This window comes from Pelodiscus sinensis, chromosome 25 (assembly GCF_052426305.1).
Source record: "Pelodiscus sinensis isolate ZL-2025 chromosome 25, ASM5242630v1, whole genome shotgun sequence".
Taxonomy (NCBI): domain Eukaryota; kingdom Metazoa; phylum Chordata; order Testudines; family Trionychidae; genus Pelodiscus; species Pelodiscus sinensis.
The window spans coordinates 8,759,208-8,775,693 of record NC_143076.1 but is presented as its reverse complement, the minus strand read 5'-3'; the positions used below and the strand labels follow the sequence as shown (position 1 = coordinate 8,775,693).

Genomic DNA, 16,486 nt, shown 5'->3' with positions numbered 1-16,486 from the left:
TAGTGGGGGCTGTCAAGGCTGCATGGCCGAACATCACTGGAGTCCCTGCAGTCAATAGCGGTTTCCAAGGTCACTGTCTGGGAAGGAAAGCCAGGCCCAGCAACTAGATGGCTGCACAGTTGGTTGGGTCAGTAATTGAGGTTTGGCTTCCTTGCCAAGGTCACTTTGAAGAACATGGTTGAGTGGCTGTGAAGTTACTGCTCAGTTTTATAGTCTAGGTTTTATCACCCATAAAAAGAACTTTACAAAATCATTTTTCCTCTTCCTCTCACTCTGCAGCAGTGGTTCTCAACCTAGTAACCACTGTGGGCCTAGTGTGTGTTATCTGAGCCACGGGCTGAGAACCACAGCAGTCCGGCCAATTCTCCCCACACCGCTATGGCCAGCGCCACCAGCCCAGAGACCCTGCCACAGAATGGGGCCAGGAGCAGAGCCCTGGGGGCAGGGAAGCCAGACCCCTTTGTGTAGAGCTGGGTAACAGCCCCAACCCTGCACCCCACCACAGGGCAGCCTTGGCCTTGGACTCTGCCGCCCTTTAGCTGTGGACTAATTTTGATGCATGGCGCCCGTGGGTTGAGAACCACTGCACCACAAAGCATGTTCCAAGGGCTCTGCTAGTCAGCGAGGAGACGTCTCTCTGGGCACCCTGAGCAGCCCAGGCACAGCAGGTCCCCCTTGGAGAGTCGGCGCCCGGCGTTTTGGCACATCTGAGGAGAGAGCAGCAGAGCCCCCATAGTGAATTAGATGTTCTTTTGAACGCCCAGTTCTCTTCCAGTCCCAGTGGTAACGTGCCTGGCCTGGGGGCTGGGGCCTGGTTCTCCAGAGCTGTCTCGTCCCACCGGCAGTGCTCTACACCCAGAGAAAGGGAGAATAAAATACTACCTTGCCAGAATGGCCCTGCTTTTCCCATCCTGCGCTCAGGCGGGCCAGGGCTGTGGAGTGTCTAGCACTGATAGAACGTTCTTCAGTCAACGTTGGTATAAACGGTGCTTAGCTAAAGAGGGAGGATGTTAGTGGAACTTTTCATTCTTCTGCCTTTTTACCCTTGACCCCTGTCTAGAATCCCCCAGCCATTTGAAGCATACAGCAGAGCCTCGAGGAAACACTTCTGTTCCTTACCCACGTCGTTGTTACCCCCAGAACTGGGAGCCCGTTTCTTTGACAGCAGTGTGACTTGTTCAGCAAGCTTGCCGGTCTCCACTGAGCGTGACTAGCTAGGACTCCCACTTGCTGTTAGCTACGGGAATATGTGGCGTCTTTGCAGAGGCCAGAGCTAAGATGAGAGTAATTTAACCAAATAAAGTCTCAGCCCCCCTAAGAAACAAACACATCCATTTTAATCACCTACTTCAGTGCCACTCGACTGCCGTTTTCCTCGTATTTGTCTCTTTAACAAGGAGAACTGCATATTCCCAGCCCTGTTCTTGTGCCGCTGATCTTTGCTAGAGTGAAAAGAGGAAATGAATTTGAAATGCTCTTTCCTTCCCTCCATTTCTTGCTCTTTCCTCCTGCCTCCAGCCACACTCTCTTTGCTGCTCCCCTCCTGGCTTGCAGGCAGAACACTGCTGAATGTGCTAAATTAGGCCATTAGAGGAATTCATTTCTCTTTATTAGCCTGTGTCAAATCCTTTTTATTAGTGGCTGAAAACGACCTCTCTTCTGCAGTAAAATGTCAAGCCAGTTCAGCCCTTCTATTTGTTCTGCGCTGCCGAGGATCAAACACTCCCTGAATTAGCGTAGAGAGATTTATTTCCTCGAAATTTTGAATGGCTTAAGAGGAAGGGGGGTGCGAGTGGAGGTCATAGGTGTCCGACTTGACCCTTGGAAGGACTGGCTGCGTGGACTGAATGAACAGGGAGCCCCACTTCTAGCCTGAGGAGGGGGTGAAGGAAACCACTAACCCTCTGCCATGGCACAAGCTTTTCCCTGCCAGGACTGAAGAAGAGGGTCCATCTGAAGTGGAGGTTTGCTCTGATGCTCGGGGTGACAAACCCTGCCCAGCCTGGCTGGGGAGCAGGCCCTGCCTTGCATACATCCCAGAGGGGAGAAACTCTTCCTCTAGACTTCGCTTTTGTTCTTTCCGCCTGGTGCCCCGTGCTCAGCCCCAGGGTGGGAGGCAACCTAGGAGAGCCCGTACACACGGCAGGATATATCGTTACTTCCTAACTCCTCTCCCTCCTGGCTGTGTGCACCTGGCCACAAACCCACGCTCCACTGAATCAGAGAACCATCAAATCCCAGGGCTGGAGCAGACCTCAGGAGTCGTTGAGTCCAGCCCCCTGCCCAAAGCAGGACCAGCCCAACTAAATCAACTCAGCCAGGGCTTTGTCAAGCTGGGACTTAAAAACCTCTAAGGGTGGAGATTCCACCCCCTGCCTAGGGACCCCATCCCAGTGCTTCCCCACCCGCCTAGGGAAATCATTTTTCCTAATATCCAACTTAGACCTCCCCCACTGCAACTTGAGACCATTGCTCCTCGTTGTCATCCATCACTACTGAGAACAGCCTCTCTCCATCCTCTTTGGAACCTCCCTTCAGGAAGTTGCAGGCTGCTCTCAAATCCCCCCTCACTCTTCTCTTCTGCAGACTAAACAAACCCAGATCCCTCAGCTTCTCCCCATAAGTCATGTGCTGCAGCCCCCGAATCATTTTCATTGCCCTCCTCTGGACTTTCTCCCTCCTGTTAGCATCCCAGGGGATCCTGCCCGTCAGTTCTCTGAGGGAGTCAAAGTCTGCTTTTCTGAAGTCCAGGGTGTGTATTTTGCTGCTTCCCTTTCTTCCTTTCCTCAGGATCCTGAAATCTACCATCTCACGATCACTGCTGCCCAGGTTACGACCCACCTCTATTTCCCCTACTAGCTCCTCCTGTTTATGAGCAGCAGGTCAGGCTGCGCACGGCCCCTGGTCGGTTCCTTCAGCTCTTGTACCAAGAAGTTATCCCCAACATTCTCCAAACACTTCCCAGATTGTCTGTGTGCTGCCGTGTGGGTCTCCCAGCAGATGTCAGGGTGATTAAAGTCCCCCATGAGAACCAGGGCCTGTGATCTGGAAGCTTCTGTGAGTTGTCTGAAGAAAGCCTCGTCTACCTTGTCCACCTGATCCGGTGGTCTAGAGCACACACCAACCACAACATCACCCCTGTTGCTCCCGACTCTAAGCTTAACCCAGAGACTCTCAACAAGCTTTTCTCCCTCCATATGCTTTAGCTTTGAGCAATCATAGTGCTCTTACGTGCAGTGCAACTCCTCCTCCTTTTCTCCCCTGCCTGTTCTTCCTGAGCAGTCTATACCCTTCATGACAGCGCTCCAGTCATGCAAGTCATCCCACCACATCTCTGTTATTCCAAGCAAATCGTAGTTCTTTGACTGGGCCAGGACTTCTAATTCTTCCTGTTTGTTTCCCAGGCTCCTTGTGTTTGTGTACAGACGCCATAGATAATGAGCTGATTGCCTGACCTTCTCCGTATGGATCAGGGGTCTGTTGCACCCTCCTCCTTGTGTTTCTTCCTGATGTCCCACTAACCCACGTCCCCATCTGGAGCCAGCCACACTCAGCAGAGTTAGCTCGTGCCCTAGTTTTGATGTCAGTTCTCACTCCCTTGGAGCACCTTCGTTGCTCAGCTCAGCACTTCCTGACTTTGCTCATCTCTTCTGCACGGGGCAGCCCAAGACTAAGTCTGATAAACCTACTCAACTAGTTGCTTCCCCTCCACTTGCTGCCTCTCTATCAGAGGCAGCAAGGGAGGGGGGGAGCAGGAGCCAGTGCTACAGGGACCTGGCTTAAAAGCTGGTTCCCCCGAGCACCGTCTCTGCGGGGGCTCTTATTACATTTAAAAGACAGAGGTGCAGCAGCCAGGACCCAGTGTGAGCAGGGACTGCTTGAGTACCTGCTTGCCCTGGGTTCCCTGCTGCACCTCGGCCTTTTAAATGTAGTAAGAGCCACCCACAGATCTTTGAACAAATGAACTTGGCTTCATTTGTAAGTTTGACACCTGTAATCAAGATTTGAACAAAGACCTGACCTTGATGGGAGCTACATTCCACACCCTGATGACATAAAAAGCTAAGCACTGGGTACTTATAGCCCACCCTGTTAGCCTCATTTAGCACAGGCACTCTAATTGACAATGTTTTTCCCTTCTCTTTCTCTTCCCTTCTCCTCTCTTTCTCTGCTATTTATTTGTACCCTGAGACCCCGTACTCCATTCAGCTGAAGAAGTGGGTTGTGCCCACAAAGCTCATGATACCATCTACATGTTTTGTTAGTCTCTAGACTATTCGTTGTTTTTTAAAGTTCTTTTATTTCTAGTTCTTCATCACAGGGCTATGCAGCCGTATGTTCAGTGCTACATTACAGACACCTGATGAGCAGGTGAGCACTGGGGGCTCCAACTCACAATTTAGACGGACTACTAAGCCTGTCCAGAAAGGTCAGCAGCAAACAGGTCATGGACCACATTTTTGGGTGTATCTAGACTACAGGGTTTTGTTGACAAAAGTGGGCTTTTGTCGACAGAACTATACCTGCGTCTACACTACCGCCACGTTCTGTCAACGGCGGTAAACCTCATTCTACGAGGAATAACACCTTTTTTTGATAGTACTCTGTTGAAAAAAGGCGCTATTGCATGGAAACTGTGCTTGGTTGGAAGAGAGCGTCTAGACTGTCTTCGAAAAAACCGTTTGCTTTGTTGACAGTACTGGTTGTAGTCTAGACACTCTTTTTCAGCAGAGGCTTTGTCGACAGTATCTGTTGACAAAGCCTCTGTCGAAAAAGGTGTGCAGTCTAGACATACCCTTTGATAGGAAATTTCAGACCACAAAATTAGATCATTTCTAACCATTTAAGCACCCCCAAAATGATAAGGTCATATTGTCTTTTCCATCGCTCTGACAATGTAAAGTCACCTCACAACTTTTACGCCTGTTTTATACTCTTGGGCTTTGTCTACACTACAAAGTTTTTGCAGCAGAGAATATGCTAATGACGGACTCATTAGCATGAGTCGCAATGTCATTAGCATAGTTTCTGCCAATGCTTTTTGCGCAAGGGGTTTTGGGGTGGCTACACTGCTTCTTTTTCCACAAAAAGCATCGGCAGAAACTATGCTAATGGCATCGCGACTCATGCTAATGAGCCCGTCATTAGCATACTCTCTGCTGCAAAAGCTTGTAGTGTAGACCTAGCCTGGGGGGAATTCACTAAGAACAATGGGAACAATTCACTAACCAGACATTCTGCTCTGCCTGAGGGGACAGAGCCTGCGGCACATGCCCAGCGCCTCAGAAGCATCCCAAAGCCCTGCCCCTCATACCAAGCAAGCTACAGTAGCGATAGGGACAAAGGGTGCCTCTCACACATGCATGACTGCACAGCCCTGGTGATTTACATCTCTACTGGCTGCTACAGGCATCCAAACCAACCTGCTGGAGAGGGCTGTGGAACCGCTTTGCAGCTTTCCTTTACTTCTCCATCAGAAGCAAAAAAATAAAATAAAATAAAATAAAATAAAATAAAATAAAATAAAATAAAATAAAAATCTGCAGGGGACATGAGTTCTGTGCACGCGTAGTGACACAGAATCCCCCAGGAGTCATTCCCAAGGAGTAGCTGTAGGAGACCCTGTGACCTCGCACCCCCTCTTCCTTATAGAAATATGCTTAGGAATATGAATATGTCTAACTGCAATGTGTGTTATGCAAAATATTGCATGCAATCTATCACTGGGGAGCTTGTAATGCCCTGAATGTGTATGCTGTTTGTGTGTGTGCACCACTCGTGCATTTGAAGTCAGGAATATTGATGGTAGCTTTATTAACAAAGTGTTCATGTTGGGAAAAGTCTATTTTCAGCCTGTCAGGAACATCAATGAAGGGACCAGACAAAGTGTTAATAGTCCATTAGCAAGCGACAGTCGAGTGGGGGAGAACAGTCTCCCTCAGATGTGCTACCAGGATTTGTGGCCATGTCACCTGGCGCTGGAATCTGTCTTGAATTTTGTAGTTTTCTGAATCGAACAAAGGTTTCCTGCCCCCAGGGGAATTCTATATAAGCCAAGGGAAGTAAGCAATGAGAGTCTTCACCTGGCAGTACAGACTGCCTCCCACCCCGAGAGGATACGTATAAACACCAGGAACGACAGGGGTGGAGGGGAACTGCTGGCCACAGGTCAGAAGAGACATCTCTGGCTGGAGAAGGACTTGACCTGAAATAAGGACTAGGATTTGCAACGAGTTCTTTTAGTCCATTAGGCTTAGCTGGCGGGTTTGTTTTGTTTTGCTTAGTAACTTACTTCGTTCTGTCTGGGCTCTGTGGCATTTTGAGCCCATCAAACGACAGTCTCCAGGGTCCCCCTCAGAAGCAGCGGGTGTGGCAACACAGATCAGAGAGATGCAGCTGGAATCCCCTGTAACTGTCCCCTCAGTCGTGATGCCTCAACTTGGATCAGAGGTTGTCTGCGTCTGCCAGACACTGTCCTCCCCTGGTGAGGCCCCTCACTGAAATGCCTGGGGTAGTTCATGTTGCCAGACCTTTTGTTTCAGGCTCCACCTAGGCTCCGGCAATCACAGTGGCATAAGCCAGTGTTTCCCAAATGGTGTTGCACGGATCCCCGGGGTTCCGCGAAGTGAAAATGAGGGTTCCACAAGAAAATTGCACGACAATCACATTTTATGATTTTTTAAAAATAATGACGAATATTGCAGCATTTATGAATTTTACTGAAAACAATTTTCATGTGTTTGCCACGATACGTGTCCCTGTGCAATGCCAGCTTAGCCAGAGAGCGGGGGCGACGATGTCACTACTCAGCGCTGCGCACGCAGTCAGTCAGTGCGATCGCCGGTTCTAGACCTCCGCTAATCCCCATCCTCACTCCCAGGGCACGTGGACCACGTGGGTGACTGAATACGCATGCACTAGCGCCGCGTCGGACAAAGTCAAAGCTTCGGCTGTCAAACCAGTTGCTTGTATGGGAGTGTGCAGGCAGCGCTCTCACGAATACTTTACTTCAGTATAGTCGTATGATTTCTTGTATTTAAAATTTTTTCCACTTCATATGTAAGACTGTTCTCAGGGGTTCCACAAAATTCTTTCGAGTTTAAAAGGGTTCCGTGGCCAAATAGAATTGGGAAACACTGGCTTAAGCAAAATGCTTTTTCTCTGTTTCCTTGGGAACTGTGACGATTTACTGAATTCCTTCTTTTTATGGGAAAGCTTGGACTTGGATGCAATCACTTTGCTTCAGAAAGGTCTGAGCTAACCCTGGGCCTTACCTGGCACCTCCCGCTGATTGGGATTTTTGAAAGTAGACTGGAGAAAGCACTGGCATTGTGCTCTCCTCTCACCTCTGCGATCGCTCCTTCAGTCCATTCATAGAATCATAGAATCATAGAATAATAGGACTGGAAGGGACCTTGAGAGGTCATCGAGTCCAGCCCCCTGCCCTCAAGGCAGGACCAAGCTCCGTCTACACCATCCCTGACAGATGTCCCTCTCCCACTTGGGTGGAGATCCTGTCGCTCAGTGGCTGCCCACCTTTTCGAGGAGAAGACCCTCTTTGCAATCTATTAATATTTTACGTGCTCCCAAACAATATAGCTGTGCCTGCAGCCAGCCGGTCTCTCAGCTTGCGCTGCTTCTGAAGCCACAGGAAGCAACGCGGGTGGAAGGACGTGCTGGCTGTGAGAAGCTCTATGCAGACCCCCTACAAAGCCGCCATAGACCCCCAGGGGTCCACAGACCACAGGTTGGGAGCCACTGCTATAGAGCTCCACCCAAAATCCCCTCCTCCTCTCATTGAACTCTTTCGCTGTTGACCTTACCTGTTCACATGGGTCTGATGATCATCTTTACTCTGATAACTCAGCTGGCTTTGCAACTGGCCAGCTGATGTTGGACAAGTCACTGCACTGCTGTGTGACTCAGTTTCCTCATGTGTAAAGAAATTTGAGCTCCACAGATGAAAAGCTCTAGGTATCACTATTGTTATGACATGCTGAGCTGAAGGTAATGCAACGAATCTGCTTCTGTGCTTCTGTTGAACCAAACAAACCACAACTAACAAAAACCTCTACCTACAAAGTGGGCACACAGGTTGCTGGTCAGTGCAAAACCACATTTACGGTCCTGCCCCATCTACCTCCACCCTTGTCCATTTTACCCACCTGCTTCATCTTTCCTGAATTACCATTGTAAGCTTTTGGGGGCAGCTCCTAGAGCAACAGAGCTCCAATCTAGTTGTGATTTCTAGGCAATTTTCTAGGCACTTAATAAGTTAATAATAATAATAATAATTAATAATAATAAATTAATTAATATCTATGGACACATTGTGCCTTAGCCCCTGGGAAATTGTCACTTTCTAGCTCCAACTTCTAGGATTCTTTGCAGAAAAGTGCTTTAGCTGTAGGTATGTCAGGAAGATTGCTTGCTGAGCATTTGCCAGGGGTTCACAAATTGCTCCCTTCTCCACCTAGTGTGTGCTCTTTAATTCTCTCCATAAAATTGAAAAAAGGAATTTGTGCAGTGTGCAGAGGTTGGGGGGGTGCACTGCTCAACTCTTACCACCTGGCATTACTGCTTGGATTATTAGTTCCTGGTAATTTAGTGCCCTTGCACAGGGTCGATTTGTGCCTTTCATTTCTAATTGATCTAGTGGCTGTTTAAATGGCAGCAGGCATCTGTTGAGAGTTGGAAGGTTCATAAGGCGCAATAATTCATAACACCGCCTGGAATTTGCCTTTCATATCACTCAGCGAAACCTCTGCAAGGCTGCCTAAATTATGACCGCTGAGGCTTTTTTTCGTATTCTATTCAGGGCTTGGAAAATCTTGCATTAAACTGGGATCAGTCTAGATTAGACTATAATATGCTGCTGTATTAGTGGCCACAAATGAAGACTTATACTAGAGTTTAACCCCTTCACCTGAGATTTTCTTTTGTCTTGGTCCTGGAAGGCTTGGCTAAGCCTTTGCTTCCTCTGATTTGTTGGTGTGTGTAATAGATCTTTCAGCGTGCTGAACTCCAGGGAGCATGAAATGTCCACGATTTTTTAAAAATTAAAGCACACTTGCTTTGATTAAAGAAGGTGCCTTTCAAACTTTGGTGAATTTTCAATTTCCCACATATATATAGGAAGGAAGAGACGGGCTATCTGGTGTCATGTTAGGAATGTGTTTGAAATTTAAGCAGCTGCATTGCCAGCCTGCAGTATGGAGTTGGAGTGCAGTTAATGTACTCGTAACAGTTCTGGTCTTTCTCCTTTCCTCTGGATTTGATAAGCATGAGCCACAGAATAACGTTCTGCTGCCCCATGTTTAATTTGGAATCTCTAGCTTTGCCCAACATTAGTTTAGCATTGGATTTAACACTGGATTTAGTCTGAAATACCAACTCTTCATTCAGGAGGCAGAGTGTTTCTATTGTTTTTTCACTGACAGATTTGACTGAGAAATGAGGCAACTCGTCAGTCTGGGATTAGCCAGAAAAATGAAAGGCCAGTTGCAAACAGCTTTACAGAGTGTGCAGGTCTCTGGGCAGAGTCATCCCACCCAGAGGTCATGGGGAGGAAGGGAAGGGAGATTCATACCTCTGAAGTGCAGCTCCACAATAGATGTATGTCACACTGCTCCCTGCTTCTCATTGGTACCCCTCCAAGCCAGCCTGTTTTAATAAGTGCTTCCATTCCGAGACGAGGCCTGCAGGTCTGGGGATGCCACTCAATGTGTGTCTATCACCAGGCAAGGGGAGACCAAAGGGGTTGGTTTAGGGGTGTGAAGTTGTTTTAATTTGCAGAGCGTTGCCTGGAAGGCCAGTAGGTACTGGGGATACACCGCCACATGGAGAGCTCCCCACACCCACGTTTCAACTCAGACAGTGTTGATGTTGTTTGTCTCCATAGGAGACCAGAGCACACGGCGCACAAAGGCAAGCCGGCCAATGGAAATCAAGGTGGACAATGCTGTGGAGACAGGGCAGAGAAAAAAATCCAGGGTGGGAAAAAGCGGCAGCCATTTCTATTCAAATGAAGCGCGGGATATTTAAATCCCCGCTTCATTTGCAATACTGATGTGCCTAATCTACATCCCTCTGTCGGCAGGGGGGTGTAGTTTAGACACACCCTTGGACTCCGCGAATGAGCTGCACCAGTGTAGCAGAGCCTGGTTGCTTCCCACATTGCTGTGCAGTTGGTTTCAGAGCCACTGATTACACAGCCACTTTCCAGTGGCCACAATGGACCGCTCCAGGGGAAACAGTTCTGCTAGGGGAGTGGCGCTACCCCCAGTGGCACATGGCACGGTGGAGCGTGTGGCCGTGCCTTGACTCCAGTGTGTTCTATGAGGGAAACTATTGTATATATACATTTTACACAGCAACTGTTGTGTAGGAATCAAAATGATGGGCAATGTGAGTTTTAACAGATGACTCATTTATTCTGATTGATAGAGAAATTTGGGGGCAGCTTTCTCCTGCTGTTTTAGGAGGCCATTTGCACCAGTGCAAAGTGGATGCCAAATGTTGCCAACTCAGAACAAGAAGAAGCAATTCAATGACGACTCAGGCCCAAGCTGTATAATAGAGAGCTGATAAACAGATTCTCATTGGTTGGGCTCAGCCCTTCCCCCCCATTCTGTTTAATAGCAACCCAAGTCAGACTGCTCAGAACTGACCCAAAGTCCATGAAAATCAAGTGGAGTATTTTTCCTGATTGTAGTGGTCCAATGTCTAGGAGCCCCTACTCCTAGAGGAGTAAATGCTTCCTCTTTTCCTTAGGTGGCTTGCCGCTCTGCTGCCAAATCGAAAAAACGTAAAGCCCAGCCCCTGTAGGCCGGTGGTTTTAGAGAAGATCTAATAAGATTTCCCCCATGTTGGCTGAGTGCCCCCACCAGTGTCTGATGCACCAACTCGGTGCACCTGCTGCGGTTCTTGGTGACTAACCCTAAGCTTCTCGCTAGGAACAGGGAAGGCACTTCACACCAGCCTCTCTTGCCAAGGCTCCTGAGCCAAAAGTTGAGACCTTTGAGGAAGAGGAAATGAGTTTAGGAAAAGAGAGAACTTCTACAGTCAACATCTCTTCATCCGCCCCTATGAAACTGCTACATCTTCACCGCCATCCTTGGCCAGATTTTAGAAATATCATGGCCTTATTAAAAGAATAGTAGACTCCTTGCAAATGCTATTAGAGGAAGTTAAGAAGTCACAACATAAGTTACTGGATACTTTGCACACCTCCTTTTCTGACCACATCCCATTACTGAGTAACAAGGCCTTCTTGGACCCAGCAAAAACAGTATGACCTACTCTGCTCACAGTACAACCCACCCGTAAGAGAGAGGACGAAATATACTTAATATATATACATTCCCTCCAATGACTCTGCCCTTTTATTTTAACATCAGTGATGGTTTGGATCACAGAGGTCCCCTTGAAATCCCTTCTTGCTGCCAACAACCCTTGGGATGAATTGGGCCACATAAAAAAAAGCCATTTCCCAAAATAAGTTGTGTAAAATTTTGTGACCCAGCCGCAACAACTAACTCAGCTTGGTTTTGCCCTGTCTGAACCTGTACCCTGGCCAAAGGTGCAAGGATCTTATGGCTACCGACCAGAACACTTATCCTCCCATCCTCTCTCCTTCTTCCCAGGGGTAAAGTGGGGACCTTGCAGCCCACCAAACTTAAAAAACTCTGTGATTTACCCCTTGCAGGTGCTTGGGGTTGCTCAAACTGATTAGCATAGTCAGCAAGAGCTTCAGCTGATTCCACCATTTCACCCCACAAACAGTTTGAACGCCATCAATAGCCTTGTTGCAGAACTGTTCCTGGACCACCAAATCACATGTACCTTTAACAGTGTGATTCGTTTTCTCTCTGACCCTCCTATCCAGAAGATCTTTCATTTGGTTTACATAAGCCACATTACTTAGCTCATCCCCTCTCTTAAGGGATCTAAATGTTACTCTGTAAGTTTCAGGTGTAATCTGAAACTGTATTAAAACCAAGTCCTTGAATCTACCATGGTTTGAAGCATCAGCAATAGACAAATTATTGAACATGTCCAGAGCTCTCCCACTTAGTTTTGCAAATTTGGTGGTCATCTTGGGTGTGTCTACACTGCACCTGTAGCTTGAAATAAGCTATGCAATTTGAGCTATGCAAATTGCATAGCTTATTTCGAGTCAATTTCGAATTAGCTTATTTCATAGTGCCAAATTTCAAAATAACCCGTAATTCTGAAACATCCCTTACTCCTTGTGGAGTGAGGGTTACAGGGACGTTGGAATAGTGAGCCCATTCTATTTGGAAATAACGGACGTGTTGTGAAGACACGGGATAGCTATTTTGGGATACCTCCGGTATTCCAAAGGAGCACTACAGTGTAGATGTAACCCTTCCGAGTCTCAGAAATTGAATGGATGGTGCACAGTCTCTCAGAGGTGATGAAATATTCAGGGATGTCTATAGATTCACCATAAGCTGGCCACTGTTGTTCCCACTTGTGGATTTTTTGAGAGGTGGGTCCTGCTGAATTAAGGTGCTGTTACTGCAAGTCCAATACAGCCAGTTCATGCTTTGAAGTTTCCCTTTGGGCTTCTAATTCTTTCTCCATCAGTTCTAGGACTAGCCTCTGTGCCTCCCCGGCGCTCTCCCGGGCAGTCTTTTCTTTGGCATCTTGTAATTCAGTTTTGAATCTCCATAATTCCGTTTGTCTTTTATATTTGTTCTCCTGCTCTGCAGTTTAGTCCTATGACATTCTAGTTTCTTTTGAGCCTCGCTGTCACTCATTTTGCTGATTTTCCTGCCTCTGTTTCCCTTATCCAAAATAAACAACAAATAAGAAACTATTATATCCTATTTTATTAGATATAGCTTTTACTATACATTTCTTTCTCAGACTGCAACAGGGCAAAAGAGATGTCTCATTACACACTCTTGGTGTTAGCGAGGAATTAACTTTTCTCTTAGGTAGGACTAAACCCTTTAGGAAATCTCCCAGACTTTCACTATTTTGAGGACAGAACTAAGGGATTCCCTAATTTCCAAGCAAAGATTCTTCACGTGGGTAACAGGTTGCATGATCTTCTGCTTCCGGTCTAATGATTTTCAACTTTTCTGAAATACAAACTCACTCCACAAGATCCCCCTCTGCTTCCATAGCTTTGCTCAGGAATGTGGTGGTCACAGAAATGCAGAGAACTTCAACTTGGACATTCACTGAACACTGTGCAGTCACTCATAACTCAGCATCTGATGCCATGTTTGGCTTTACTATTTTATCCTCAGTTCTCCATTTGATGCCAGATCCCTATTATCACGGGATAGGTTCACTTCGTCCCAGGTGTCAGCTTATGTACAGAGAGAAAAAATGTGTAGAGCAGAGACACAAATCTTGAAGGACCACAGTTACTGTCAAAGATGAAAAACAACACCTGTTCCAGACTAACTCAGCTACCCGTCTGAAGCTGTCAAAGATAAGTTACCTTCTCTTCTCAGGGTCTCGACTTTGTGCTGAGTGCTCAGATCTTCACCTTTTCTCCCTTCCCTTTTGCTACCAGTTTAACTCCTGACTACTCTAGCCAGCCTGCTCGAGTTTTTCTCTCCACAGAAGTTAGGCCAATATTCCAGAAATCCAAAATTCTCCACTGCTTGCCTATCCAGTGGTTCACTTCCAGAATCTTCTGCCTCTGTCTTCCTTTGTTCCTGGGACGGGAAGTCTCTCTGAGAAGACCACTGTGACTTTCTTCCTTCAGCAGCACACTTCTGAGTTCCCCAAAGTTGCTATTTTCTGCAAGATAGAGGAAGGATAGTGGTGGTGGGAATCTTCCCAGGGCAGAAGCTGTTGAATACTGAGAGGCAAGAGGGAAAGTGAAGGGATTAGACCAGCAAAGTAGAGGGACCTGGATGAATGGGTTTTTGTGGATCATCAGCTGTCTTAGATGAGTCTGTGTAATAAAGAATTTGATAGAAAGGTGTCCCAACGCATGGTAAGTGGGTCAGGTTTTCCCATGTGGGAAGGACACAGTAAGGTTCAGAGTGTATCAAGACGATCTCTCACTCTCCCCTGCTTTTGTGAAGGGGTAATTTTGACCACAGTTTAGGGATTCAGCATGAAAAGACAGTTGAGTATTTTGAAAAGATGCTTTGTTTCTCTGTTGTACTGAAATGGGGGGTGACTTGCCCAGCTGTGACTGGGTTTGGGGGGCAGTAGGGCACATTGGAGAGGACTGGTACTTATTTCATAGCTAGACTCCTTCAGAAGGATACAATTTAGGCTTCTAGGTCTTCAGTTATTGAAACGGTGCACATTCCAGTCAGTTGGGCTGAAATTACCTACAAACAGCCCCCGATTGACGGCTACTCCCTCTGGGGCACCCGGCACTGGCTACTGTCGGCAGACAGGATACTGGACTAGATGGACCTTTGGCCTGGCCCATTCTGGCTGCTCTTATGTTCTTATGTCGTCATACTGGGCACCAACAATATGACACACTCAAAGTCCAAAGCCACTTTTGACAATGTTTGTCTTTGGTGCTAAGGCACTTTTGGCTCAAAATGGACAAGCTGTTGGCACCATCTATGGAGGCATTGTCGGCCACCCAAAGGGCAGGGACGTAGCAAAATGCAGGAACCACAGGGCAGGATGCTGCCTGCCCTCGGGGCAGGAGCTCATGGAATAGTATTGGAGTGGTTTAAATGGCTTACACATGTTACTACAAACCATTGATGCAAGGCTGGGAAGTACTCATTACCTTCCAAACTCTCTGTGGCCTGGAGAACTGAGTCTAACTAAGACCAAAAAAACGGATCGAGAGCTCACAGAGTCAGGCTTGGGGGGCTGCGGAGCACAGGGATGGGGAAGGTGGCAGTGCAGGGCCCGTCTATCTTGGGCCTGTTCGTTATGAGGCAACTCACAGAAAGGAGGTTTGGGCGAGGGAGCTGAGGGTCAGACCCTTCGGGTAAAGGCTGTGCACCTCGGAGGATCTTTTGCAGCCTCACTGGCCGCACGCGGGGAAATGGTCCAAAATTCAATGTTTGTATCATTTTATTTTGGTTGAAATTCTGAATTCTGACCACATACAAGACAACGCACTCGGATGAAATTATCCTGGGTCCTAAGGCTTCCTCTTGTTTTGGAACAGCCTCAGTCTCCCTGAGGCACAGGCACGAAAGAGAAAGGCTTCCCCCTCCCTGTGACCATCTCACAAGCAATGATGTAATGAGGCCAGCCGAGAGGAGCCAGGCCCCCTCTGACTCTATCAAGGTGAGCACAGCCCATGGGATCTTTCTCACTGGCTCCTTTCATAGATACCCAAGTGACACAACCATGTCTGCTGCCTGTGTGTGCCCTGCTGGCTCTCCCGCTGCTCTGAGCCACGGGACTGCTGTGCGCTCTTCCTCTGCCACTCTGGACAGGACTAATATAAAATGATGCAGGAGTTCTAGGCCGCGGAGAACTTCCTGTGTCAACCAAGCATTGTAGATGGTGTCCATTCCCCTCTGAGGGGCCCAACAGGAGATAGCACAGCCTACAGGAACAGGAAATAAACCTGCCTTTGCTGGGAATGTTTATGCCCACGTACGCTCATGACACTGTCTACATTTTCTGTTAGTCTGTACGGTGGAGCAGGACCATTCGTTGTTTGTTACCCTGTTTCTAGAGCATCCAAATCCAGCTGCTCAGTGTCTCTTCCAAACAATTGTAAGTCAGGGCACCATCTGACCGATTTCAGTCCAATCAAAATTGGACCGTAACCCCTGTGGCACTGTGGGTAATCGGCCCTGTGACATCACAGGCAGTGGGGTTTGCTTTCTGGAACGGATTAGAATAGGAGGCATACAGATGCCTCTGAGAGATTTACCTCTTGGTCTGGCTGCCATTTTGACATTTTATCTGCATAAGGAATTCCCTCCCTCCCAGAGGCAAATATGAAAAAAGGTCAGGAAACAAGATGAGAATGAAGGTGGAAAAGGGAATGGCCTTGCTTACCCCTTGAGTAGCATCATACTCGCCCACACTCGGAAGCTGAGATCAGTTAAATACCTAGCAAGCTGGCTTTACAGAACGAATATTGTTGTTTCCTGTCTCTCCAGGCATCCTCTGTTCCCGCTCCTGACGCTGCTCTTCGAGAAGTGTGAGCAGGCGACACAGGGCTCCGAGTGCATCACCTCTGCCAGCTTTGACGTGGACATTGAGAACTTTGTACACCAGCAGGAGCAGGAGCACAAACCATTCTTCAGTGATGACCCTGAACTGGACAACCTGGTAAAGCCCTGCTTCAGACCAGCCCCAGCCCCACTGCGTGGTTTAGCCTTGGAGACAGCAGAGACGCCTTGCGGCTTTGCTTTTCCACAACAGGCACTGAACCTAAAGCCCAAAGGGAAGCGGGGTGGAGAGGTCTCAGGCTGGATGTCTTTTCAGGAGGAGGCGTCAGAGAGGAGTTTTCAAACTGGGCTAGTTGTACCCTCCTGGCATATGAGCTCCCATC

The 16,486-nt window shown here is 47.8% G+C and overlaps 1 protein-coding gene across 15 annotated transcripts in view; it reads left to right on the top strand.

Annotated features, from left to right (window-relative positions):
• Window positions 1-16,486, top strand: part of PKNOX2 (PBX/knotted 1 homeobox 2) — a 341,221-nt gene that overhangs the window by 227,505 nt on the left and 97,230 nt on the right. For all 15 annotated transcript variants that reach the window (XM_075909457.2, XM_075909454.2, XM_075909458.2 and 12 more), the window contains one exon: window positions 16,092-16,263. In XM_075909457.2, coding sequence (XP_075765572.1) covers window positions 16,092-16,263 — 172 coding nt within the window. The remainder of the gene's footprint in view (window positions 1-16,091; window positions 16,264-16,486) is intronic.